This window comes from Takifugu rubripes, chromosome 16 (genome assembly GCF_901000725.2).
Source record: "Takifugu rubripes chromosome 16, fTakRub1.2, whole genome shotgun sequence".
NCBI lineage: Eukaryota > Metazoa > Chordata > Actinopteri > Tetraodontiformes > Tetraodontidae > Takifugu > Takifugu rubripes.
This window is the reverse complement of record NC_042300.1, coordinates 3,483,237-3,508,573: the sequence shown is the minus strand read 5'-3', so window position 1 is coordinate 3,508,573 and position 25,337 is coordinate 3,483,237. Positions and strand designations below refer to the sequence as shown.

Below are 25,337 nucleotides of genomic sequence, written 5' to 3'. Positions count from 1 at the left end.
GAAAAGATTGTCCCAAAAGAAATGGCATATCTATAGACTTGATAAAAACATTTCATACTTATACAAAGAGGTACTGCTCAGACCACGTCAGTGTTCTTCTGTACACAAAGAAAAAAGCTTACACTGTATGGAATATTTTTATTTTTTTATACATACAGTAAAAAGAAGTTAAAGAGTGATTTAAGCATTGACTGTAATAACTGTAGTTCACCATTAAACAGCATAAATCTTGTCACTATGGTAACTTACATATATGGTAACATCTCTTCCACATCAAAATTAAAGGGGGAACAGGGCTTCTTTAAGACCCATTAAAAATAGGCTTTGGTGCCGTTCAATACAGATGTTTGTTCCCCAACTTCCATTACTCAGGTACAGGTCAGTAAACCAGAAAAAAGCTTTTTAAACTAAAGTGTATGCACATAGTTTACAAACAAACTAAATGATCTAAACTTGAAATTCTGCGTGACTCTACTAATTCTGCATAACAGCATCTCACTGGAAGCTGGTGGGTCCAAACTCGGCCTCATGAACAATCTGCTGAACCTTGGTTTTGACCCATGACTGTTTCTCAGCAGGAAGCCTCCTGATGGCCGGCGCCAGGCTCAATAAGAACAGGGTCACGTGATCCCTCTGCTCCACATCCTGCTCCCTCTGGGCGTCCCCCCTCTTCGGACAGTCCTCCAGCAGACCCTCAGTGTTCTTCCTGCCGTATCGAACTGACCTGGGCGACTCGTATTCGTCATCGGTCGGGTCCAACAGCTCGGCATCTGTGACCTCCAGCTCTTCGGTCTTAAGCAGCTGCGAGGGGTGGAGTGCAGTCGTATCTGATTGTGACGAGGCTAATGATGTGGCGAGAGACGTCACCGCCTGCATCATGGTCTCACACAGCTCCCTCACATTAACCTGCTGCATGTGCTGTACCACAGGGGCCACGGCGCCCTGATCCAACCGTGCTTCTTTCTGTCTGGCATCTTCAGCACCAACAGATGATGAACGCTTCCTCTGCACAAACTCTGACATCGACCCCGGCGAGCACGACGCTGTCGTGGTTGTAGCATCGGCGACTGCAATCCCTGCAGAGAGGAGGGTAATGGAAATGAGCCAGAATCTCAGAATCTGGAGCCGGTTTTAACATATCCTCTAAAACAAATGTTCTACAACAAAAAAGAGAAGCGTTTAAACTGAGATCCCAGAGGAAGCTTGTGAATATAACACAGCTGGATCCTGTCCCACCATAGCTGTCGTCATCGTCGCTGCGCATCTCCATGTTCATGCTGCAGCCCACCATGTCCTGCTGAGGAGTTCGCGGATCCAGAGCCCAGCCGTTGGTTCCAGCTGCCCTGGCATCAATGAAGGGGTTCAGGAAGGACAAGATGGCTGCGTATCTCCATGGACGATAGTTCAGGAGACCCACGCCACTCTCACGTCGCTCTCGCTCCCTGTAGCGTTCGCGGCGGTGCTGGTCCCGAAGCATCTTCCACTTCCTCCTGCAGTCCGTCTCTGAACAGAAAACGGACGCCACTTTAATCAAGCCAACGGTGTCATATAGCACATTTGTTTTCATTATAAAAATACAAAGGAACGACAATATCCTGTGGTTAGATTTCTATAGGAATTTCAATTGACACAATCTGTTTAATGCACGTACACAAAGTGCATGTACGTTCTTGTCCAACCGAGTCATAGTAATCCATTAAGGTCCAGCAGACAGTCAAGTGGACTCTCTAACACATATATACCTGTGTATATACAGTGTTTAAACATGGCATATACTCGGTGGACACACACACATACTGTATATACCACACATACACCACGTATACACCATGTATATACCACATATGTACCGTGTTTATAACACGTATATACTACATATACACTGTGTGTTTACTATATATACACCACATACTGTATATACCATGTCTACACCACGTATATACCGTGTTTATACCGTGTATATACCACATACCATGTACAGACCACGTATAAACGAACGCAGCAGCACCGTTAAAAATAGTGTTTTATACAATTAAAAGGGGATTCAGCAGTGAATGAAAGGCCACGCGTGTTTAATATTTGCTTTTGGAGCGATCGGAACCACACGGCCGGGCTGCGAGCAGCAGCGATCCGCTCACCGTTGACTCCGACCAGCTGGGAAACCTCCCTCCAGGCGTCGCCCCGCATGTTCAAGTCTCGGTACGTCGGCGAGCTGCGGTCGTACAGACACGGGAACCCGGAGACCGCCGTGATGAGCCTGTACTCCATGTTAAAACAGAGGAAAACAATCGCTCCGGAAAACAACGGCGAACTCAGAAGGCACTTCCGCTTCCGGTGAAAAGCAGCCAAGCTGAGCCTGCCTCTTGGATGGTAGACAGGAATGGACGGCAGCGGCACTGCAGGGCTCAGAGCGTGTCGACAGGGGGCGCTCGCTGCCAATTATTTTCTAGGATCCTGCAAGCTGCAGCTGATAAAAAAGAACGTTTCTCCGTTCAAAAACTTTTGTCAGTTACAAAATGTATTGAAGGATGACTTTTGATTTCTTCCTGATGTTGCAGATGTTATCAATCCTGATGTTGCAGATGTTATCAATCCTCTTCTCGAATTTATGGCCTCTCTACCCACGTATGACTGGCAGTTCTGGCTTTTCCTCCTCTAATGTCCAACTGATGTTCTCATTCTGATCCTGTCCGTCTTGGTCGCTCCTCAACTTCTCCATCTCCTCCATTAGCACTGGCCTAACACTCTTTCTTCCTTCACTCTCTCTGAACCAGCCAGCTTGTTCGTGTAAATGAATGCACACACACTTCTTTCCTTCCTTCTTTTCTCTGCGTTGGACATCCATCATCCTTAAATCTCACTTTTTTGTGTTTCTTTCCTTCATTCTCTTCCTCCTTTTGTCCAACTTCCTTTTTTGTGCTTCTCCCCCACTTTCATTGTTACAGGACCACTAAATCAAAAAGAATGTCTGTGAAACACCTGCACTCACCTGCCAAAATGACTCTGATCAAAAGATTACTTTGTGCCCTATATGAGTGTGTGTGTGTGTGTGTGTGTGTGTGTGTGTGTGTGTGTGTGTGTGTGTGTGTGTGTGTGTGTGTGTGTGTGTGTGTGTGTGTGTGTGAGGCATAGGCTCCATCACAATAGGAGTCTGTTGTAACTTCTGAAGGGGGCAGGAAGCATCAAGAGGGGCAGAAGGAGGGCAAAAGAGGGCATGATGTCAGGTCAAACGTCCTGGGAGAGCCAGCCTGGGAACAAGGGAGGAATAATCCCCCGTAGTTCGCAGAGCTACAGCTAAACTGTAAATATTGTAAAACACACACGCGTGCATACACACACGCACACACACACACGCTCACATACAGATAAAGCTGAAGTGCTGGGAGAGTTGGGGGAGTTAGATATCAGCTGACCGCGTGTGTCCTGGAGGGTTGGAGATGGCTGACCAGGTCTTTCCCACACCCACCTTCTCTCTTTAGAATGTCCCACAAAAACACAGACATAGACACACACACCGAGATACACAAAAACATCAGTGGAACGTGTGGGGTCGGGAGGTCACAAAGCCAGGGTCAAGTTCCAGAACTAGGAGCAGACAGAAACAGAAGCACGTTGTCAGATAATTCAACCACAGTTTTTATCAAACAGTTAATAATTCAGAGGTTTGACGTCACTCTCAGACTATAAAAACTATTGGACTAGTGGTGACCCCTCAAATTAAAACAGTGACAAACAGCATGAGTGAGCACAATTGTAAGGGCGTTTGTGTGAATGCATGTGTGAGTGCATGTGTGAGGACTATTATCAGATCCCCCTGACATTTAAATAGAACCAGGGTTGTGATTGATTAAGCTCCTCCCCCTGAGTGTGATGTCACCGCCCACCTTCTGATGTGGGTCTGTGTGCTGAAGCTGCAGGAATGTGTGAGCTGATAGAAACCCTCCTGAGGTGATGCTGATGCTGACCAGAACATGTGGGAGCTCTGCGGTGAGGAACAGCAGCCCTGACGTGAGGAGAGGCCACAAGTGTGTGTGTGACGCTGATGAAGAACACGAACATGTCTTTCAACACAAACAAGTCTCAGATTCACACACTTGTGAAAAAAAAACCCTAACCAGGAGAGGGGAAAAATCCAGGTAACAGTGGGTGGAGCCAGACTGGCCCTCTGACAGGTCTCGACCAATCAGAGCTGCAGAATCACACAGACCAGGACGGTGAATACAGGTTGGCATGACGACAGATGACAGAACTCTTAATGTGTTGGTGGGTGAGACAAGTATGTGAGAGGGTAAAACTGGTGACAGATATATCTAACACACACACACACACACACACACACACCACGAGTGTTTCCTGTAAGCTGTGGAGTGTATGTTGACAGATATAAATCTGATGTCATTAGGATTAATGGTGTAATGTATAACTGTCCCTGTGTTTATTTCACGTTTAATTGTCATATTATATCATGTTCATGTTTGCAGAAATGACTCTCAACTATTATAATCTGGTTGTTGGTGTTCAGGGGGTTTGATGAGCTACTAGACTCTTTATAGAGAGAGAAAGGTCAGAGGTCACATGATGTGTGAAAAGACTCGTAACGTAACGTAAGCATGCTATGGTTGCTATGATACAAGGTCAGCATCAAAGTGACACCATAATCTGTCTGTGTGTGATTTTTGCTTTGTTTTCTGTTCCACCCATCCATCCATCCCTCCATCCACCCACCCATCCATCCATCCATCCATCCATCCATCCATCCATCCATCCATCCATCCATCCATCCTTCCATCCACCCATCCATCCATCCAACCATCCATCCATCCATCCATCCCTCCATCCATCCATCCATCCATCCATCCACCCACCCATCCATCCATCCATCCATCCATCCATCCATCCCTCCATCCATCCATCCATCCATCCACCCACCCACTTACCCACCCACCCATCCATTCATCCATCCCTCCACCCACTCTCTTACTCACCCACCCATCCATCCATCCATCCATCCATCCATCCATCCATCCATCCATCCATCCATCCATCCACCCGTTTATCCATCCATCCATCCATCCATCCATCCATCCATCCATCCATCCATCCATCCATTCACCCATCCATCCATCCATCCACGTATCCATCCATCCATCCATCCATCCATCGGTCTGTTCATGGACAAATCAACTTTTTCATATACAGTGATCCCTCGTTTATCGCGGGAGTTGCGTTCCAAAAATAACACGCGAAAAGTGAAATCCGTGAAGTAGTCAGCTTTATTTTTTTTAATTATTTTACAATGCAATACTGAACTATAGAATGAAACCAAAAATCAAAACCTGTTTTAAAGCCTGTTTTAAAACAATAATTTTAATCTAGTAATACAAGGTTGGAAACATTGTCACTGGCGTATTTCAGTCCCAGCTGTGCCTCTTCGTCCTGACTCCGCTCCGCTGGAGCGTCTGTTTCTACTGAAGGCGCAGGAGTCTTTCTCCGAGAGAAGAACATTGTTTTGGGTAGTTGTTGGCGCTCTTTCTTTTTCTGAGCAAGAAGATTTTTATAAACGGATATGCCACCTTCGATTATATTTGAGAACTGCAATGAACGACTCGCAAAAAAAATCCGTGAAGCAGCGAAGCCGTGAAAGATGAAACGCGATATAGCGAGGGATCACTGTATTGAATATTCTTGCCTTTAATTTTTTTTTTATAAGAAACTATGTTATTTTAAATCATTGTTCCAAAATTCATCTCTAGTTTTTGTGAAGGCACGTGGGCGTTTCCACTGTGCTTGTGCGCGCACGCGCGTGTGTGCGCGCTCCTTGGGGAAAGCTCCAGCAGAGGAGCCCTCCTCTTGGGGTGAGCAGTGCGCTCTGTCGGGCCACCTGCCCCGCAGGACTTACCGGACACGCGGCGCTGAGAAACAACCTGTGGCTCATCCAGACAAACTTTTAATTCAATGCATCATTTTGGCCAGTTTGTTCGTCTTCCGACGTCTTTTTCAAGCGGAAAAGACTTTTGAAAAACGTTTTTGAGGCAGAAACTGAAAGTCGATTATTGTTGAGCATTTTTGTTTTTATTTTCAGCATCTATAAATTCAGGTTTTCATTGTTCTGACAAAATAAACGTTTTTAGGTTTTTAAACCTCCAGCCGGGGTTCCAGGCTGCGTGGCCGCTCTTCGCGCACCATGAAGCGGCCCAGTGAGGACAGCAGCTCCGCCGAGAGCGACGTGGAGGACATCGATGTGGGCCGAGAGAGCGTTTATCCCGGGTCAGTCCGAGACAAACACGGCAACTTTTACCAGAAACACAAAGGTCTGGCTTTCATTTAAATCACAAGTTAGGTTTGTTTTTTTTCCAAAAGCAGTCAGCGGAAAAGTAAAAAAGTTTTCTACTTTTTATATCATTAAAATTCAGTAGCAGACACTTTCAGCTAAACTTTTCTGAGTAGATTGATGAAGATCGTGATTATAACTTGGGAAAGGCTGAATAACATTATTATTTCTTTTCAGCCATATCAAAGCTCCGTACCTCAGATGTGGTTCTCCCACCTCACAGATGAAGGAGAGGAAGAAACGCAGAGGAGTCAGTTTGTCCATGACCGCACCATTAACGCGCAAGCCTGGTCACGTGATTAACCTTTGATTTCTGGTCAGATTATTGAGAAAAGACGCAGAGACAGAATCAATAACAGCCTGTCAGAGCTGCGACGACTGGTCCCCACAGCGGTAGAGAAACAGGTGAGACAGACTGGGACAGAGGGGAGAAACTGGTCATACTGGGACAGAGGGGAGAAGTTGACTGGTTCCACTGAATTGTTTTGTTAAACTGGATTGATTTGAAGGGTTCTGCTAAACTGGAGAAGGCTGAGATTCTGCAGATGACTGTGGATCACCTGAAGGTTCTGCAGGCCTCAGGAGGTAAAGCGTCAGCACACCGCACCCCCAGGTGGCCTCACCAGCCTCCTTCGGCCTTAACTGGTTCTGACTTGGCTGGGCTGAAGCTTTACGTCATTTCTCATGTTTACTATTTCAAGTAATTCCTCTCTGTCCTCAGGTTTCTTGGATGTCCAAACTCTGGCACTGGACTTCCTGTCTCTGGGATTCCGGGAGTGTATGACGGAGGTGTCACGTTACCTGAGTGCGGTGGAAGGCCTGGATGCGTGTGATCCCCTTCAGGCCCGCCTCCTCTCACACCTCACCTCTGCCGCCCTCACCATCACGTCCCACCGGCTTCCCCCCCAGCCTCCCCCCTTCCACCCACATCACTGGGCTGCTGCTGTCATTCGCCCTCTGTATGGACCCAATGTGTTGTCTCCTGCTCCTGATGCAGGTGGCGCCCCCTATAGGCTGATAGAGTTGTGCCAGCCCAGCTCCACTGTGTCCTCCTCCTCTTCTCCTTCTCCATCCACCTCCGTCCTCTCTCCCACAACATCGCTTCCTGTCAGCCTGAGTGGATTACCCATCTTCCCTTCCCCCTCCACCAGTAGACCTTACAGACCCTTGGGAACAGAGGTGGGAGCGTTCTGACTGGTCCAAATGGTGCCAAAGATTACGGAGGGAGGCGGAGCTTAGCCAGTATTTGACAGCTCCTCATCAGTGCGTTTCTGCATGAATTAGCTCAAATCTGATTACTCCGCTAACATTGTGCACAGGTTGCTAAAGCTAAAGTTAACATGGTACTGGAACACTTTTAGGGTTCACCGGTTTGTGATTGTTGAAATCAGACGGCATTTTCACGCCTGCTGTCAAAACGCCACCGAACAACGTGTTTATGATTTTGACTTGTCTCAATTTTGCTCAATTTTTGTCTTTTTATGCTTCCTCTTTATTAACCAACAGGTTTGGATGAAGTTATTATTTAATAGGATGTGTTTTTTTTTGCTGTGGAATGCTGATCTTAATTCGAAACAATTGTCTGTTGTCATGGCAGGAAGAGGAGATGGCTGTTCCTGTTGCGCAGGGTCTTTATTGTTTATCATTTGTTTATCGAGGGATTGAGTGTTTGATCCAAATGTTTTTGCATTTTAAGAGAAACAGCATTGTTGAAAAAAGACAAGATGGCTGCGATGGCTGCGCGCTTCAGGGCGGCTGGTCAGGTCGCCCGACTCATGGCGACATTAAAGGGAACATGTTGCCAGGACTTAAGATCTCAATCCAGTATCCATCAGGATCCTGAATGAAGGCCAGATTCTTCATTTTCCCTGAGAGAGATCATAAGCAATGATGTCATGACCACAGCTCTGTATAGTTTAGGCGTGAGACCAGAACACGAACACAACATCTTTACTAGGTGCAGCTGTCAACAAAGGTTTCCCTCCGTGATTTTCTCAACGAAGATGGCGCCACATCAGCCAATCACCATGTGCACCATAGCTCCCCCTGCTGGCTCAGGCCTGTATCACCTCTGCGGGGTTCTGTTCAATCTGATCTTCACTGGTTCTGATTCTTTTTACTGCGCTTTATTAATCTCTTTTCATTTCTGGCAAACCAGCAAATAAAATATGATATTCAACAGTTACTTACGAGGCCAACTTTGTTGTCTTACCTGAATCTGGTCTCTTCACAAATGTAACTTTTTCTTTCTCAAAGTATTTACAGGCATCATCAACATCAGGAACAGAAATACCGATATGACCTGAAACAAATAACATTTCAGCATGAACCACAGGTTTAGAGGAGCTCCAGTTGATTTGACAATGGTTAAATCATTTTCCTCCTCACTGATAATAGTAGTAGAACTAGTAAAAGCTCTTTCCATGTTAAAAAAAATATAAACATCTGACAGAAAAGCCATGTCCTGACAGTTAAAGTTGTTGTCAGCGTCTCACCGAAGCCCAGCGGTTGTTTGTTGCCGTTGTGGTACGACAAGGATTGATCCAGCTCGGAGCCCCAGTTGCTGTCAGACACAGAAATAAAAGCATTGATCATCAGCGTAGAGAATCACACGGCTTCTCCGTGCTCGTACGCACTGCGTCAGCTCCAACGTTGCTCGTCGGGAAAACGTCCACGCCGTCCTTTCTTTGATATCAGCTGGGATGTCTGATCTTTCCTCGTAACCCAGGAAGTACAGGGTGAATCGCATCGATGGGAAGTCGATCTTCTGCAACAAGCTGGAAAACAGATGTTCGGTTGTTCTCAGATGATATCAGATTATATCTGTAATCTGGAGGTGGTTTGATCCCAGAAAATCACACAGAAATGCCTGAAAAAAGAGGAAAAATTGAGAGATTACGGACGTCATGCCGAGGACTCGAGTGTAGAAGTCCAGAGATGCGGCCGGATTTTTAACCCTCAACATCGTCTGCTGCATCATGTAGTCCTGCAATGACACCAATAAGTATCGGTCAGATAAATGCAAAATTCAATGGAACCATAAGAATGGAAAAATGACAAAATTCTATTTCTTTGAGATTTTCCATCATTTGATGAGCTTCATAATAAATCAGTTTAACCAATAAAGACATCGTTGATCAATAATCCAACATGAAAACACTCATCACAATAGAAAATATGAAGTTTTGTAAAAAAAAAAAAAAAAAAAAAAAAGAATTCCACTTTTCTCAAACTTCCTTTTAATTCAAAGATCAGAGATTATTTTCTGTTACTGGCAGTATCTTTGACACCACAATAGACCTTTTTATCACTTGACAGCAGAATTTTGAATCTTAAAATGTCAAATGTCTATTTTGGCTCTTCAGGCCGCCATGTCTGCATTCCCTCAGAGGTCTGGCCCGCAGGCATCAGACAAAATGCTTGTGTCGCTTCTAACAGCAACAGCAGCTGACAAACCCTCTTGGATGGTAAAAAGCACCATCGTTACCTTAGTAACGGGGTTTCCTTCTTTACAGGCAGCGACCACCTCCTCGTCCGTCGGTCGATCTCCGCTGGCCATGATTCTGAGACCGGCCCGATCGAAACCTCCAGGCTGCCTTCACGTTTTGTCCGTAAAAATGCTTTTCGGATCAAATCCTGTGGAATCTGTAGATTATTTCCAAATTGATCGCATATAAATATGTTCAATAGTTCATAGCCCCATTTTACATAATGTCGACGAATTTTTACGATTTCAATGCAGATTAGTAGCGTGTCATTACTTAGAATATATTATTCTAATATTCATATTCTAAACCCAAAGAAAACGCCAGATACACATTAAATGAGACAATCCAGGTCTGGCGTTCAGATAAATAAGAAAAGAATATTAATTTTCTGACGCCAAAATAACAAATCAAACGTATTTGTGCCGTAATCTCGTACAGGTAGCTCCCTGCTGTTGACGTTTACGACAGCACGTGAAGGCATCAAGCCAGGTGTTTTTGTCAGGGGGCGTGGCTACCAGAGAGCATTCTCCTGTCTGAAACTGACCATCTGTTGGTTGTCGCGAGGTGATTTTATGGCTGATGCTTGTAGGTGTTCGGTTTCATCATTAAAACCAAAACGAAAACACTTTAAAAAGCATTTAAATAGAGACTGAACTTTCACGTGGAGGAATGCCTCAGCGGGAGCTGCAGGTCTGAACATGTTGGAGAGAAAACATGAACATGAAGTTCCTCCTTTTGTGTTTGGAACATTCGTGTCAGAGCTGGGATGTACTGAAAGTTCATGCACTTAAATGTGTGAAAATTAGCCATTTTATTCTTTCTGAAAGAGAACAAAACTGTTCATCATTCTGGAATCTAAAACTTTTAAAGCCGATAAAAAAAACAAAAAGACAGTTTATTTTGGACCCGCTGACAAGTCTGAGTTGATGTGTGTGTGGCTCATTTTGCGGCTGCTTTCCGGCGCTCCAGCAGCTGAACCACCAGACGACTCTTCAACGTGCCGAGTTTGTTGCTGTAGTCCTGCTGCAGGACCGACGTCAGCTTCCCACGCAGGCCCCGCAGGCTTGGCAGCCCGGAACAGTCCGGAACGTTCAGAAGAACGTGGAAGAACTCCTGCCACAGGTCGCTGTGAGGAATTCTGCAGAAGCAGTATATTTTCATCATCCTCAATTATAAACAACCTTAAGGACTCAGTTTGTACTCCTTTTAAACTTTATATATAATTTGATTTTTGGAGGCTGTTTTGTTGTCGGCGATGCGTTGTACCTTCTGAAGACACCGTTGGTCTTCCACACGCCGCCATCATTTGTCACCTGCATGTAGGTCCCAAACAGCATGCAGTGAACCGTCCCTGCAACTCCAAAGTAATCCGACTGAAACACACACACACACACACACACACACTTGACTGACAGTTCCCTGACAGGTGCTGTTAGCAGGGGGGAGGGTGCTTTCACCTGGTAATTCCATGGTTTCCCACTCAGCATCTCAGTGCACTGGAAGCCTGATGTCAGGCACTTGGCAGTGAACGCGGTGCCCTCTGGGAAAAGATCCAGGTCGATGCTCTGGCCGAGGTCAATGAGGACGAGGCCGTGGTCCAAGTTCTCTGGCTCAAAGCACCTGTTCTCCAGGAACCTGAAGCACACAGAACACGATGACGGCCTCTGTGGGAGCTCATGCTGGTTTGTACGGTGGGGGTGACAGAGACATGGCGCCGACCTCTCTCCCAGTAGGAAGTTGTCAGGTTTGATGTCAGCGTGGATGATGTGGATGGCGTGCAGCTGCTCCACCATGGTCAGGATGCAGGTAGCCAGGTACATAACAAGCGGCTGCGGCATCAGCTTCTCACTCAGGGTTTTGTAGATGTTCACTGCATTCTGGGGGCGGAGTCAAAAAGCCAGAACACCACATCAAAGCAATGTGGAAACTGTGATGTCAGAACTTTTCTGCACCCATTTCATGTTGAAGTCAGTAAACGTTCTGTCATTAACGTGACGTAGCGGCAGATACCAACCAGCAAGGTGCCGTAATTGTGGAGCTGAGCAAGCAGAACGCTGCCGTTATTGAACAGGTGAGCTGAACGGATGTTGCTGAAGAGGTGACGTGTGTGGGGCTGCAGCCGAGCGTCCAGCTGGGTGTTGATGTAAAACTCCCAGGGATTGGCCGGTTTCTGGACCTGCAGGGACAGGGGACAAAGACGCTGAAGGTAGGTCTCTGCTGCAGCTGGATGCACACATGTGACTCCGCCCCCTCATACCTTCAACACCACCTTCTCTAAGGTCGCAGGGTTGGTGGCCTGATACACGGTGGCGAAGGCTCCTTCTCCAAGGATGCAGTCGACTCTTAGAGATGCTTTACCTATAACCAAGAAAATGATTAAACTGGAAACCGACAGGAATGATTTCACAGCGAGAGCCGGCGTACCCATGGTGATGGTCATCCGCGGGCTGATGGCGGGCATGTTGCAGGACCAGGTGATGTAATGAGGGTGAGAGGGTAGCGGCGGAGTGAGTGCCGACAGCAAATCTGAGATCAGATCATTGTCCCATGGGTCAGACACCAGTGGTGGGCCGGCCGCACGTGCCGGCGTTGGTGAATTCATGGACACGTCCAAGCACCGGCCTCCGTCTGACTGCGGCGCCGTTGCTGGGCTCATGGGTACAGCTGTGCAGAGCGGTGGTTCTGGGGTCATGGGCACATCAGCGCGCTTTGGCCGACATGGGCTCAGGAAAGCATCCAGGTCAGTTTCCGGTGGAACCTCAGGGCTCCCGATGCTCAGCCAGTCAGGTTTGAGGGTCCCCTCTGGACTCATGGGAACATCACCGACTGGATTCTGGGCCGGTTCATCCAGATCCTCCAGTATCTTGAATGGTTCTCTCTTGATTGAAAATGGACTCTTGGACTTGGGGGGCTGCTCTTGGTCTGTGTCCAATGTAGTCCTGGTGGAGATGGTCTGGTCTCTGAAGGACAACACACCAGGGGGCGGAGCCTGCACCAGGGTGGTGGAGGAGGTCGAGCAGAGCTGGGCTGAGGCAAGACCCTCACCTACAATGGTCCCGAGCCTGTCAGAGGGCAGGGCCATGTGACTGATGGCAGTTTCTTCAGCTGGACTCTGCTCCATGATGGGGCTGAAGGACACAAATCCATTATTATTGATCAGAAAATAGCAGTGACGTATAAACAAAAACAGGCTCAGCATCAAAATACTCTTAAACTGGAAGATTAACCTTTTATTAAACACCAACAGGAAAAAGGTAAAAACACGAGTGCAATATCCAATCATTCCATTACAAGGAGTCTGGGGTCAGGTAAGGTTGAGGCCAGGTCACCCACCTGAGTTTTTTCGGTTGACGTCTCATAAATTCGTCGTCATCACCGTCACCACCACCGCTGTTCTCTGTTCAGACAGAAAACAGAGAAGAGTTGTCAGAAATGAAGAACATGCACGTGTTCGCACACGCACGTGTGTGTGTGATCACCTGTTGTACCTTCATCCTGGAAGAAGTTGCTGCTGTGAGGCGTCTTGAATGCGAACGGTGTGGACACACACTGGGCCAACATGGCGAAGTCGGTGGTGCTGTTGGGACACGCCGCCAGGGAGTTGAGGGAGTTGTAGCGGGCCCCCCACATGGTGCTCTCGTCCGGCATCAGCTCAGGAGGCGTCTCCTAAATTCAATCAATCGCAGAAACAAAAATATTGCTCCCAGATCTAGAAATCTCCATCTAATCTGTGCAGTGACAGAGGAAGACTAGCAGACAGCTGCTTTCTTCACACTCACGTTTGATTTTTTAACCTGCCGTATCTCAGCCAGAGCTTTGATTGGTTTAGATTTGCTGAGTGAAGGATGAGGAGCAGCGGCACTGAAGAGAGACAAACACATTAGAAGATCAGGAGAAGACATAAACCGGAGTAAGAGGTGGTAGAATAACATCACCTCCACCTTTGTTATCTAGGTAGATTTTAGGGGAATCACTCATGATGAAGCTAAAAGAAGTCCTAAAAGATTGAGTCTACCTGATGTTTTCTTTGTCTTGTTCATCCTGGAAGATAGTAAACGAGGCAGCAGCGCGGGGCTTAGTGAAATACGAGTCCCCTCCTTCAGAAAACAGAACAATTTCATTAAACTTACAGTTCAACTTTTTCAGCTTATCTTGTTCCCCTAAGACAGAGCAGAATTTTCTGAGGAGGAACAAAGAATCTTTTACAGACACTGAGTTTTCCCAGTGGCTGGTTGAAGAAAAGCTCAGAAATGTCTGTTTGTACATCGACAGGTGGAACAAATGAAATGAAAAGCGGTCTTTATTTTAGCCGATAAACAAGAAGGTGTATCATCACCATGTTTAAGTGGGGCCGGTTCTGCCTCCACCTCTGACGAGGGAAAAGCCGATGTTTTGTTGAACGGGTCCTCGAGGAGGGTTGGCGCCTGGAACATGTCCATGATAACATCTGGATGACACAAAACCAGAAAGGTTCTTGACTGAGAAAACTGAAGAGACACACAGCATCTAGACAGGGTGGCACTGAGGAGAAACCAGTGAGAAAAGAAAGTGGGCGTGGAGGGTGGCGAGTGGGCGACACTCACCCAGAGCTTCCCGTGTGTTGACTGTGGGAGACGGCAGCACCCGTGATGGTGTGGCCTGAACAAAACCCAGTGATGTGTTGGGAGTAATGTGAGAAAGGTTACCGGTCCCACCCTGTGACACTGAGACACACAGACCGATTGATCACGCCTGCATTCTTTTGTTACGACAATCTGATCACCTGGTGTACTTACTGTTGAGTCTGTCGTCGGGTTCAGGGAGACATGCCACATCCCTAAAGAGAGGGGTGGGGATGGAGAGGAGAAATTAGAATATAAAACTCCATGTCCCAGGATAACCAGATTCTTTCTCCTCCCTGTCACGGTATAACCAGGATAATGACTCACTGGGCTGCAGCAGTGTTGATCTCTGGGTCCTCCTGAAGGAGAACTTTCTCAGTAGATGAGACCCCCCGCAGTGACGGAGCCATCTGTTCTGCCGCAGCTGCCTGAAGAACAGGTGACGGTTCCGTAGATGCAGACGTCGGTGCAGATGTGGGTGACCGGACACTCCTGTCAGTTAGAGCTGGATGACACAGTCTCTCATCAGGGTCAGAGGATGTGACCTTTCTCTCCTCCTGATATTGGTCAGGGACGACAGCAAGGGCCTCGTGGATGAAGGTGGGCTCAGTGAGCAGCCTCAAACCGAGCGAGCGCCGGCTGCTGCGCCGACTGGATAACTGAGGAGGCCCGGTGGAATGCTGAGTAGGATTAATGTTCATGGCAGCAGATGTTTCCACTACAGCTGTCTGCCCCATGTGGCTCTTTACACCCCCCAGAGCCTGCTTGATTGTCCCCAGTGCATCTCTCATGCTCATGAAGTTCTCCTCCTCCACCCTCATAAACTGCTCTTCTGCAAACAAAACATCTACTGTCTGATCATCCTGTTGCTCCTCCAGTTTACGGAAGTATTTCGCCGCTCGGACCTCCTCGAAACACAACTCGGACCCCTCACAGAGCAGCTCATCCTTCAGGTACTCGGACACAAACTGAACGTTGGAGCTCTGGCTGGAGTTAATGGTCCCAGAAGTCTCAGAGCGGGAAACTCTACAGACAAAAAAAACAGTCAGACCAAGCTCGGGAGAAGAAAAATCTCAAACGGTTGATGTACATTAAAGCACCGACTTTTTTATTGTTACTTGTCATCACATCACACATCTACTGGCGACCCAGGTACTATAATGATTAATCTTACTTACGTGACAATGGTTTCAATGGTGGGATGTTTGAAAGAACAGTCCCCAGAGGCCTGAAACAGGACATGAATTAGTAATTTATTGAAAATTACAATAGAGAATATGTAATGGTTTAAATAAAATCAAAACAACACCTTGTTATGTTGCTCTTGGTGAGACATCAGCTGATTGGTTACATGAGAATTTTGTAAAGGGTTTCTGCTTTCTGCTAAGAAAAATTAATAAAGAATGATTGAAAAATACTTTGATAGGGCCAACACAGAAGAGAATAGAAACAAAAGTTCATTTACCAGAGATTGAAGTCTTGGGTTTGGTTCTTGTTTGAAACTGCCTGCAGATCAGATTTTTGCATCGGATTAACATTTCAATGCAGAACAACATTAATCACGGCAGGAAATAGCAGGACACTGTTTGTGATTTAGAAAGTAGTATTCTTTAAAGAAAATCATTTAAAAATAAAAATAATTTTAGCATAACCACAGTAACGTGGAACAGAAAGGTGCTTTAGAGCTCATGCAACAGACATGTGTTTTTACTTTTAGGTCAGTCACCATTTTCAGTGTAGCTAAAATAAGGGGACAAAATAACATGTTTGCTCCTCATTGGACCTGGAGTATGATTGTGGAGTTGTATGGGCCCATGCTGCACTGAAATGATCATTTAAAGTAGGAATGATCGATACAATATTGCCTTTTTTATCTGACGTCTAACCCTTAAGTTCCGATACTAATATCAGCCAATAATGATGTATCTGGAATTTCCCCCCAAAACTAAATCATTAACAGTCGTGTGCCATAAAGATAAATATCTCTTAAACCATAACAAAGTACCAAAAAAGTATCCAATACCACATTTCAATGCCAATATGGGCTGAAAACATCAGCTTAAAGCTCTTGTCATTCACATTTATCTGTTACCTGTATTCATTGAGAACAGTCTCAGCTGGCTGGGCTTGGTTCTTCACAGCTTTCTGGTAGACGGCATCTGCCTCTTCATACATCCCTCTGTGTTCAAAGTGCTGTGCCCAGGTCACGTAGAGGGCAGCAGTCCTGTGGCCAACCCCTTTACTGTAAACATGGGTGTACAGAGCAGTGGGGTCCTGGTAAAAACTCGCCTATAGGACAGAACACAATATATGTTTATGGTTCTGCAAACCGGCTGTGCACAATGGTGCAGTATTTCAATCACTTACACATTTGATGCAGTACTTCACATATCTGATGTCGTCCGAGTATCTCTCAACAGTCAAAAACCTCTGCACAAGGCTGTCAAACACCTGAGACATCTCACGACGGTCGTCCTCAGGTATCCTCTGCTCAAGATAATCTACAAACCTGGCAATGAAGCAACGCGCGTAAATATTGTCTCAACCATGGAATAAGTTATGTTAAAATGCATTGACATGGCATCGGGGTAAAAACACCGGCTGCCTCGGTGACGCCAAAGTACTCACTTATCCCATTGATCCAGTGGATCATCTCCCGTATACGTGCTCAACCTTTTTTCAAAACATCTAGTTTAAACGAAAGTATTGTTAAGCAACAGTTGTAGTCAAGGTAGCAGACCGGCTATTATTGATAACAAGCTAGTGTTGACTTACTCGACCCAGGCGTTGATATCCATTTTACAGTGCTTTACAAAAGTGGCATTGACAAATTTAATCAGTGGTTACATATAATTTGTCCCCAACCTGGTTATCGGGAGGATTCTAATTTTGCTTCGATGCGCCTCCTCTCGACGGTGTTACGTTTAAATTTTCCCGCTCAGCCAATGGGGTCGTTCAACTCTTCTTCTTTTCCGGTGTGTGGGTGTTATTTCGCCCCCTAGTGTCCGAGTGGTGGTTTTACAAATGAAGAGTTGGTTGCAATTATAATTCTCCCCAGATTCACATTTATTTTGAAATATGTACTGTGTTTTGGTTTTTTTGTGCATAATGCATTTGTTGTCACATTTTAAAACACGTCCCGATTTGGAAAAATCTAACATCAAAGAAAGTGCCAAGACCCACCAGCACAGCAAATAATGAAATAATTGCTCTGGTTAAAACAGTAGTAAAGTTGCAAGTGATGTTGTGTTCATAACTGTGTTGTTGCCAAATCAGTATATTAAAATTAAAATAATTTGTTTTCATTCTGACCGGATGTAAGAAATCCGAGGAGCCCGTGATGGAGCTTTCGGGTAACCCCGTAGAAGCAGTCGACAAGCGGAGCTAGCGATGTTACGTCGCCGCCATTTTGTTTGACCGGGAGCACAGAAACCATCCCGAAAAGCACCGGTGTGGACGTTTCTTTTATATAAACCACATTCACCACGGCGGACTTACACCGTGCTTCCAAATTTAGCTTCACGTGGTGAGTGTGTAGCAAGCCGACCGGGCCTTCGTCCCGTTGAGACAACATTTGCTAATGTTTAGTGTGTTCCCGGAGAGATCTGTGCTAGCCTCTAAGGTGCTCGTGAATGTGGTTAGCCGGCACTTTGATAGATGGGCCCGACTTCATTGAGTATGGATTTAACAGATTGGTTAGGCTTAGTGGGAGGGTTAATGATTCGGACTGATTACAGGACAATGCCCACCAGGATTTTGTTCTGGTAAAGTAGCTCCCGACCACATCCTATAACAGCCAGATTCCACAAAGTGCGGCCTTTAATACACACGAACCCTGTAGCTAGCTGCCGTTAGCCCCCAGAGGCGTGGTGTTGTTGTAAATACCTGTTTTTCTACATGACTGATCATTTGTTTTGTGACACTGCAATACGTTTCCGGGAATTTCTGTGCTCAGTTTTCCTTTAAAACGACAGCTCAGTCTGGCGTTTGGCAATTATTTGTCTAATTTTCGTGTGTGGACACGCAATACGGTGGCCCAAGTTTACAGTTCTGAAGTGGCGTTCTGAAGGATGGCGCCAAAATAAACATCACTTCCACAATTTGACACTGTTGTTGTAATAATAGCTTTATTACATGACTGTCACTATGGTCCACATAGATGTCCGGAGACATGGCCACCGATCACGTTAACGGGAACGGCACCGAAGAGCCGATGGACACTACAGCGGCCGTGACCCGTTCGGAACACTTTCCAGCCTTACTGGAAGCTGGATTACCTCAGAACGTGGCCGAGAAGCTGGATGAACTTTACGTAGCAGGTAAACGCACCTTTCTGTTTGTCCACCTGTGCAGGACAGCGGTCCTCAGACTGTTTGGTTCCTTCTGTCATGTCATCAGAATTTAGTTTAAATGACCCTAATCTAGACCAAGACTTTATTTTCAAGGATTGTTGAACAAAAAGACCTTATCATTTATCTGTACAACTTTAAATTAACTTTAAGTGTAAAGTTATTTGAGCACTTTAGAATGATAATACTTTTAATTGAACCTCTGCTGATCTTCACACCTAGTTTAATGATAGAAGGATGTCATTTGTTTCTTGTGTCCCACTGGCTATAACCTGGAATACTCTGGGTTTGCATGGCCAGTTGCTGTTGGTGTGCACAGATTGTGATTGAGGTGTGGGTTATAAGGCTGAGTGAAGCCATCTGGTGTGCTGAGACACTGACAATAGAGCAGCTGCGGTGCTGTCGCTGGTGTAGCCGAGCTGTAGGTACCCCAACCAGACTACCAATCTCTTCATATACACCCGTATGACGGGCCAAACGCCCTACCTTTGAGTTCACTTTATTTCATTTTTGTTAAAAGTTGCACTTGTTGAGTACGAGGTGCACCACTAAGATCCCTGGCACGATCCAAATACGACCGATTGAAATTCAGTTACAATGTTGATAATAGTTTTCCTCAGATCTAAATTTGTCCCCTTTCTTTCTGTTGACAGCCTGTTGATTTGACCTCTCTCCCTCTGTTAATCAGGCCTTGTAGCTCATAGTGATTTGGATGAACGAGCTATTGAAGCTTTGAAAGAGTTCAATGAAGAGGGTGCTCTCCAAGTGCTGGTCCAGTTCAAAGAGAGTGACCTGTCACATGTTCAAGTCAGTAAATCCACCTGAAAAAGTGACCGTTTGGGGTGTTTGGCGCAGTGGACACGAAGCTCATCGCTTGCTTTTATTGCAGAACAAAAGTGCCTTTCTGTGTGGTGTGATGAAGACGTACAGACAGCGAGAGAAACAGGGGACAAAAGTGTCAGATTCCTCCAAAGGACCAGATGAAGCTAAAATCAAGGCGCTTTTGGACCGAACGGAGTACACACTTGATGTTACAACAGGCCAGCGGAAGTACGGGGGTCCCCCTCCTGATTCTGTGTACACAGGATCCCAACCACCGGTTGGAACAGAGGTATGAAACACACTCCTCTTGTTGTTGCCTTTATTGCTCTATATCCATGTAATCGCTTGAATGTAGACTGTTTTTGTTATAAAATCTTTGTGAACAACGTAGGTTTTTCCTCTCCATCCTTCCATCTTCAGATCTTTGTTGGAAAGATTCCCCGGGACTTGTTTGAAGACGAGCTGGTTCCTCTGTTTGAGAAAGCTGGTCCCATCTGGGACTTAAGGCTAATGATGGACCCCCTCAGTGGTCTGAACAGGGGCTACGCCTTTGTCACGTTCTGCAGCAAAGAGGCAGCTCAGGAGGCTGTGAAGCTGGTGAGAACTCCAGTCAGAACTGGGAAAAAGTTTGGCAAAGGTTCAAACGGGAAATCTCGCATGTGGATTATTACCCTTCTTGGGGTTTATGTAGTTTTCTCTAATCTTTTTTTTTTTTTTTTTTTTTAAGAAACAAAATCTGTTACATCAGATGTCTGCTGTAAAAAAAGAATGATTTTATTTATTCTTTTAACAGTGTAATAATCATGAGATTCGTCCTGGAAAGCAGATTGGAGTGTGTATATCTGTCGCCAACAACCGTCTTTTTGTTGGCTCAATTCCTAAAAGCAAAACAAAGGAGCAGATTGTTGAGGAGTTTTCTAAAGTTACAGGTAAAAGACTTCATTTGCAAGAAGCAGTCATAGACCCGAGTCTGGTTCTTGCGTATCTACTGGCTCTTCTGTTTCTTCCAGAGGGCCTCAGTGACGTCATACTCTACCTTCAACCTCAGGACAAGAGTAAGAACAGAGGCTTCTGCTTCCTCGAGTATGAAGACCACAAAACGGCTGCTCAGGCTCGCCGCCGGCTCATGAGCGGAAAGGTCAAAGTGTGGGGCAACATGGTGACTGTGGAGTGGGCTGACCCCATGGAAGACCCCGACCCAGAGGTCATGGCCAAGGTGGGTGCACGTTTAAGCTCGGGGGGGGGGTGTGTTTAGGCTGACCGATCGGTCTGTAGCTAGGAACCAGTCAGATGACCAGTCCAAACACACAGACTGCACGGCTGTGATCGTTATGGTCCATAACCTGTCGCTGTCGACCTTGCAGGTTAAAGTGCTGTTTGTCAGAAACCTCGCCAACAGTGTCACGGAGGAGATCCTTGAGAAGTCCTTCAGTGAGTATGGAAATTTGGAGCGGGTAAAGAAACTCAAAGACTACGCCTTCATCCACTTTGAGGAGAGGGACGGTGCTGTGAAGGTAGGTCTCCCCTTTTTCAGTACGATGATGGAGCCGCTGCAGGTAGGTGAACACCTGATGTGCTTCCTTCAGGCCCTGGAGGAGATGAATGGCAAGGAGCTGGAGGGGGAGCCAATTGAGATTGTTTTTGCCAAACCTCCAGATCAGAAACGGAAGGAGCGTAAAGCTCAGAGGCAAGCAGCCAAAACTCAGATGTAAGACACCCGCCTGCTTTTTTAAAATTCAGTTCAGGCGTCGCGTTGCCAGACGAGCACGTTTTCACACGCCGGTTGGATGAGAGCAAGAAAGTGATTGTTGTACTGCTAAATGTTGTTCTTGTTGCTGTCTCAGGTATGATGATTATTACTACTACCCTCCTCCTCACATGCCTCCCCCTGTGAGAGGCCGGGGTCGAGGGGGTAACCGGGGAGGCTACGCTTACCCTCCCGACTACTACGCGTACGAGGACTACTACGACTACTACGGCTATGACTATCACAACTACCGTGGCGGCTACGACGACCCGTACTACGGGTACGATGACTTCCAGGCCCCGGCCCGAGGGCGAGGTGGCAGCAGAGGCGCGCGTGGCGGGACGTCTCCGGCCAGAGGACGAGGCGGCGCCGGGGCACCCAGAGGGAGGGCCAGCTTCTCCCAGCGCGGCGGGCCGGGACCATCTCGCGGCGGGCGCGGCACCAGAGGAGGAGGAGGAGGAGTCGTCATGCAGCCGAGAGGACGAGGAGGGGTACGTGGTGCTCGGGGTGGCCGCGGTGGAAATGTAGGAGGAAAGCGCAAAGCTGACGGGCACAACCAGCCAGATTCCAAGCGTCGCCAGACCAATAATCAGAACTGGGGCTCTCAACCCATTGCTCAGCAACCGCTCCAAGGTGGTGATCATTCTGGTAACTATTCCGGTTACAAATCCGACAACCAGGAATTTTATCAGGATTCTTTTGGGCAGCAGTGGAAGTAAACCAGTAGGGCTTTGGTATCAAAATGTTTTTGGTTTTTGTCTTTTTTATTTAGAGACTTGATCCGATTGGCCCTCACACCCATCTGGTTGCCTGTGGGCTTTTTTGTTTTCCTCCAAATTGGTGACATCTGGCATCTTTTTGTACATATTTTAATAATCAGCTTGGACTCCAAACAGTAGTCACTCCCACCTGTTTCTGGCGAACTGCTTTTCTTTTTCATTTTTTTAAAGAGATGGTCGTTTAAACACTTTTCCATAAAGGTTGAAGAAAAATTTTTTTAGATGCAATTATGTGCTTCAGCTGTCTATTTGGCTATAGCTTTATGTATGTTTTTAGACATTCTGGTTTCCATGTTTTAAGTAGATAACAGCAACAAAGCATCTGTCTCCTAAACATGTACTTAAAACAAATGAAAATACAATTTGTACTGTCACAGTAATACGTGTCTTGTTATTGAGAAGAAAAGAGAAGGGGACCGTAGCAGTCCTGTTTTTGGCTTTACATTTTGGCTTGTATTCTTTGCTGTTTGTCTGCTTTAATAAACATACACGCACACGTGTACAAAAACCTTCAAATTGTGTTGCAAATTCATGTTTCGGCAAATTCTCTCCTCAAATTGCCTTCAAATTTTAAAAGCTCCTTGTGGAAGGAAATGGACAGAGGTTGGCCGATTGTTGGTCACATGGTACAGTGTCACCATGCATGTCATCAAATTCCAAATCACCTTCTCGAGTGCTGTACATGTAGTGACATCCTCATCGAGTTCCTCTCATGACCCAAAACATCCACAAATTGGTGTCGAAATTCACGTAACGCAGCGTCCAAACTAAGCCCCGCCCCCTCGGAGTCTCGTAGAACCCCCTGGTTAGCGGCTGGTTAGAAGGATTTAAAGCACAATTTGGTTTTTCTGAAGCTTTTCCTTGTCCCAGAAGGATCTACCTAGTGGTTGAAGGCCTGGATACTAATCTTGCATGTTTATCTGGAGGTTTGCTGTTGTTGGGGGGACCGTGCATGAGCTGCTTGTAGTGTGTGCGTGTGTTAACTGATGGCTGCCATTCTTCTCTGCCTGACTCTGCATTTTCACCTGTTTACGAGCCAAACAGGCTAATTATTCATTCTAATGCATCGCCATGTGCATGTGTGGGGGGGGGTTTGAGTGCGTGTTGTGCAGTTTCTCCTGTGTTTGTTCACCTGGACACGGCTCTTTTCTCTAATTGCTTCCTTTTGTTACCTGACTAGCAGGGTGTCGGGGTCGAGGCCGGGCCTGACGCGTCGCCGTGAAGAGCAGGAGCAGCATTTGGTGTCACGCCGCGGGCTGCCGCTGGATGCAGACGGTAAGGTCAGCTGACTCGGCGCTCCCTTCCAGACTGTCTTTCACCACGTTTCAAGAAGCTGGCGTGTCGGACCCGAGCCTGAGCCTCGCTGGACAGGCGTGCACTCGTGTGGGACCTGATGTTTGTCTTCGTGAAGCGTCACAATGCAGGAATTTCACATTTCAGTTTGTTGCTCTGGGACCGTACAGATACTCCGCTGTGTCAAATGGAAACGTGCTGATGTGCGACACGCGGAAGCCCTCGAATTCATCCAAAAATGGCAGCGCAGAGCGGCGAGCGCCCGTTCTGGCGGCGGTAACTCGCCCGTAGCGGTTGTGATCTCACTGGTGGAATGTCGCCAGGTCACGACTGTGGAGTGGCATCACCACGCTGAAAATGATCAAGTTTCACCTCAACCATGATCGACAGTTTAGGCTCAAACACCTGATGAGCACAGGTGATGATCATAAGCTCCGCCCACTACAGTTTCAGGAAGGTTCGCGGGAGAAATTTGAAAGGTTTTATGGAGATCAGGGTCGCTCCTCTGTTACAGGAGACGCCCAACCCTCAACATACTTCCGAGACCAGCTTCCACGCTGGTGTCAGGCCGCACGGCATCATGGGAAACTTTGTGAGAGCAGAGCTAAAGCTGCTAAAGCTAAAGACCACGTGTTTGAGTCTAAACTGTTGGAACCATCATGTTTCCTCTGAGGCCTTAATGTCCAACACATTTCTGCTTTAAAGTTTAAACCTTTATGTCATATTTGAAGTTAAAATGTTTCGGTATTTTATAGGTCAGGCATTCTTTCTGGAAATGTAATTGTTTGGGTTTGTGTTAATTGAATATTTGAGCTGATCAATATTTTCCACAATGTTCAACAAAGTAAAGTAGTTTCAGTCCAAAGATGCAGACGTGCACGGAGGGACGGATGCGTGAAACCAGCATTACTTTAGTCTTCCATGATGGAAAAAAGGTTTTATGCATTTCTCTGGTTAAAGTCTGGTGACAGAAGAACAACTTCATCCATCCAGTTAACAAATGTCATCAGATCTAATGTCTGATTTTAGAACATTCACTCAATCTACGGGAGACTGCAGGAAATTAATGCAACAGTAACAGGAAACAAGAATCAATTAAAATGTCGGGATCAGGTTCTGATTTAAAATGTTACAGCTGTGTAATTTCTTATAAACCAGTGTCACTTTAACCTTTTTTGAGGCTATTAAAACACTATGTGTAAGCCAAGTTTCATGTTAAACTGCTGACAGGTCAAAAGTTTGCGGATGTCATCAGAGAGGAGGAAAATTTGTCAGGGACTATTTTCAGGGGCGGATGAATCAGCAGGGATGGTTGGACACATCTGACTCTGGTTCAGTCTCTTTGTCCAAAAGTATAGGCGTTCAGGACTGAAAGGCATTGTGGGAAGTGTAGGAAATGAGTGTCAGTTGTACATAACGTTCAATTCTCTGTATCATGTGACGAAGCTTTTGAATGTGAAACTTTTCTTTTCTTTGACCTGCTGTGATCGAGCCTGATTACATGTTTCTGTCATGAATGTTTCTTTTTTAACAAGTATGTTTTGCATTTTGCAAATGAATTGTTTTATATTGTACAGCGAGTTGAGTTACACCTATTTTTGTAATAAAGTTTTGACTTGAACCTGCTGACAGCTGTCATTTTCTTTTGTAGATTTGAGTTAGAAATCTTTATAAATAGTAATTATGAGATATTAATGTGAAAAACATCAATTAGTGATGGAAGCACGGGTTGCCAGTTATGCAGGGAAAACAAGAATGAACTAAAGGACTCTGAATAAATCTCCATTGGTCAATAAAGAAAAGAAACTGCGCATGACCGGTAGGTCATTGGTTCGAATCCCTGAAGAGGAAAAAGCGTGTGTCACTCCCTCAGCACCACTAGGATGGACCCATGTGACAGTAAAGTTCATAATCTGATTTTAATGTC

The 25,337-nt window shown here is 46.1% G+C and overlaps 5 protein-coding genes across 11 annotated transcripts; 2 read left to right on the top strand and 3 right to left on the bottom strand.

The window, feature by feature from the left end:
- Window positions 1–118: 118 nt before the first annotated feature.
- On the bottom strand, window positions 119–2,349 carry LOC105417519 (uncharacterized). Its single transcript, XM_011611788.2, has 3 exons — window positions 2,139–2,349; window positions 1,237–1,503; window positions 119–1,076 (listed from the first exon to the last, which is right to left on the bottom strand). Exons 1-3 carry the CDS (start codon window positions 2,266–2,268, stop codon window positions 496–498), a joined length of 978 nt encoding a protein of 325 aa, XP_011610090.1. The 5' UTR covers window positions 2,269–2,349; the 3' UTR covers window positions 119–495.
- Window positions 2,350–6,128: 3,779 nt separating this feature from the next.
- hey2 (hes-related family bHLH transcription factor with YRPW motif 2) lies at window positions 6,129–7,525 on the top strand. The gene is made up of 5 exons (XM_011611790.2): window positions 6,129–6,267; window positions 6,509–6,581; window positions 6,653–6,736; window positions 6,841–6,916; window positions 7,053–7,525. The coding sequence occupies exons 1-5, from the start codon at window positions 6,185–6,187 to the stop codon at window positions 7,523–7,525; spliced, it is 789 nt and encodes a 262-aa protein (XP_011610092.2). The 5' UTR covers window positions 6,129–6,184.
- Window positions 7,526–7,944: 419 nt separating this feature from the next.
- Window positions 7,945–10,029, bottom strand: LOC101077121 (lactoylglutathione lyase-like). Its single transcript, XM_011611789.2, has 6 exons — window positions 9,819–10,029; window positions 9,235–9,317; window positions 8,968–9,108; window positions 8,827–8,894; window positions 8,544–8,633; window positions 7,945–8,199 (listed from the first exon to the last, which is right to left on the bottom strand). The coding sequence occupies exons 1-6, from the start codon at window positions 9,888–9,890 to the stop codon at window positions 8,105–8,107; spliced, it is 549 nt and encodes a 182-aa protein (XP_011610091.1). The 5' UTR covers window positions 9,891–10,029; the 3' UTR covers window positions 7,945–8,104.
- A 582-nt stretch (window positions 10,030–10,611) lies between these two features.
- Window positions 10,612–17,362, bottom strand: bub1 (BUB1 mitotic checkpoint serine/threonine kinase). Of its 4 annotated transcripts, none has more exons than XM_011611791.2 (22): window positions 17,196–17,362; window positions 17,049–17,108; window positions 16,788–16,929; window positions 16,513–16,709; window positions 15,886–15,926; window positions 15,730–15,803; window positions 15,599–15,648; window positions 14,748–15,446; window positions 14,595–14,635; window positions 14,403–14,522; window positions 14,156–14,266; window positions 13,835–13,916; window positions 13,599–13,680; window positions 13,299–13,485; window positions 13,153–13,216; window positions 12,244–12,947; window positions 12,077–12,177; window positions 11,834–11,995; window positions 11,539–11,696; window positions 11,277–11,454; window positions 11,086–11,192; window positions 10,612–10,957 (listed from the first exon to the last, which is right to left on the bottom strand). In XM_011611791.2, the coding sequence occupies exons 1-22, from the start codon at window positions 17,216–17,218 to the stop codon at window positions 10,759–10,761; spliced, it is 3,582 nt and encodes a 1,193-aa protein (XP_011610093.1). In that variant the 5' UTR covers window positions 17,219–17,362; the 3' UTR covers window positions 10,612–10,758. The 4 variants fall into 4 exon arrangements, with proteins under 4 accessions (XP_011610093.1, XP_011610095.1, XP_011610094.1 ...); XM_011611793.2 differs by having other exon boundaries at window positions 13,308–13,485; XM_011611792.2 differs by having other exon boundaries at window positions 15,730–15,800.
- Window positions 17,363–17,787: 425 nt separating this feature from the next.
- On the top strand, window positions 17,788–25,036 carry LOC101072348 (heterogeneous nuclear ribonucleoprotein Q). 4 transcript variants are annotated; one of them, XM_011611796.2, is made up of 11 exons: window positions 17,788–17,946; window positions 18,580–18,739; window positions 19,458–19,576; window positions 19,659–19,880; window positions 20,012–20,188; window positions 20,385–20,520; window positions 20,602–20,807; window positions 20,956–21,105; window positions 21,178–21,299; window positions 21,436–21,829; window positions 23,301–25,036. In XM_011611796.2, the coding sequence occupies exons 2-11, from the start codon at window positions 18,580–18,582 to the stop codon at window positions 23,337–23,339; spliced, it is 1,725 nt and encodes a 574-aa protein (XP_011610098.1). In that variant the 5' UTR covers window positions 17,788–17,946; the 3' UTR covers window positions 23,340–25,036. The 4 variants fall into 4 exon arrangements, with proteins under 4 accessions (XP_011610098.1, XP_011610097.1, XP_003971442.1 ...); XM_011611795.2 differs by having other exon boundaries at window positions 23,298–25,036; XM_003971393.3 differs by lacking the exon at window positions 23,301–25,036 and having other exon boundaries at window positions 21,436–22,057.
- Window positions 25,037–25,337: the final 301 nt, after the last annotated feature.

Bases quoted from the DNA above. Each gene is read 5' to 3' on its own strand.
- LOC101077121 (XM_011611789.2), bottom strand. From the start codon at position 9,890: ATGGCCAGCGGAGATCGACCGACGGACGAGGAGGTGGTCGCTGCCTGT. The intron at 9,109-9,234 runs GTCCGTAATCTC...TCTGTTTTCCAG, and splicing joins ACTCGAGTCCTCGGCATGAC to CTTGTTGCAGAAGATCGACT. The intron at 8,200-8,543 runs GTAAGACAACAA...GATCTCTCTCAG, and splicing joins TGTGAAGAGACCAGATTCAG to GGAAAATGAAGAATCTGGCC.
- bub1 (XM_011611791.2), bottom strand. From the start codon at position 17,218: ATGGATATCAACGCCTGGGTCGA. The intron at 14,523-14,594 runs GTAAGTACACCA...TGTGTGTCTCAG, and splicing joins ACCCGACGACAGACTCAACA to TGTCACAGGGTGGGACCGGT. The intron at 13,217-13,298 runs GTGATCACACAC...CTGTCTGAACAG, and splicing joins CCAGGATGAAGGTACAACAG to AGAACAGCGGTGGTGGTGAC.
- LOC105417519 (XM_011611788.2), bottom strand. From the start codon at position 2,268: ATGGAGTACAGGCTCATCACGGCGGTCTCCGGGTTCCCGTGTCTGTAC. The intron at 1,504-2,138 runs GTGAGCGGATCG...TTTTCTGTTCAG, and splicing joins CCAGCTGGTCGGAGTCAACG to AGACGGACTGCAGGAGGAAG. The intron at 1,077-1,236 runs GTGGGACAGGAT...TCCTCTCTGCAG, and splicing joins CGACGATGACGACAGCTATG to GGATTGCAGTCGCCGATGCT.
- hey2 (XM_011611790.2), top strand. From the start codon at position 6,185: ATGAAGCGGCCCAGTGAGGACAGCAGCTCCGCCGAGAGCGACGTGGAG. The intron at 6,582-6,652 runs GTCAGTTTGTCC...ATTTCTGGTCAG, and splicing joins AGAGGAAGAAACGCAGAGGA to ATTATTGAGAAAAGACGCAG. The intron at 6,737-6,840 runs GTGAGACAGACT...ATTGATTTGAAG, and splicing joins CCACAGCGGTAGAGAAACAG to GGTTCTGCTAAACTGGAGAA.
- LOC101072348 (XM_029849415.1), top strand. From the start codon at position 18,580: ATGTCCGGAGACATGGCCACCGATCACGTTAACGGGAACGGCACCGAA. The intron at 18,740-19,457 runs GTAAACGCACCT...TCTGTTAATCAG, and splicing joins GGATGAACTTTACGTAGCAG to GCCTTGTAGCTCATAGTGAT. The intron at 21,300-21,435 runs GTAAGACACCCG...TTGCTGTCTCAG, and splicing joins CAAGCAGCCAAAACTCAGAT to GTATGATGATTATTACTACT.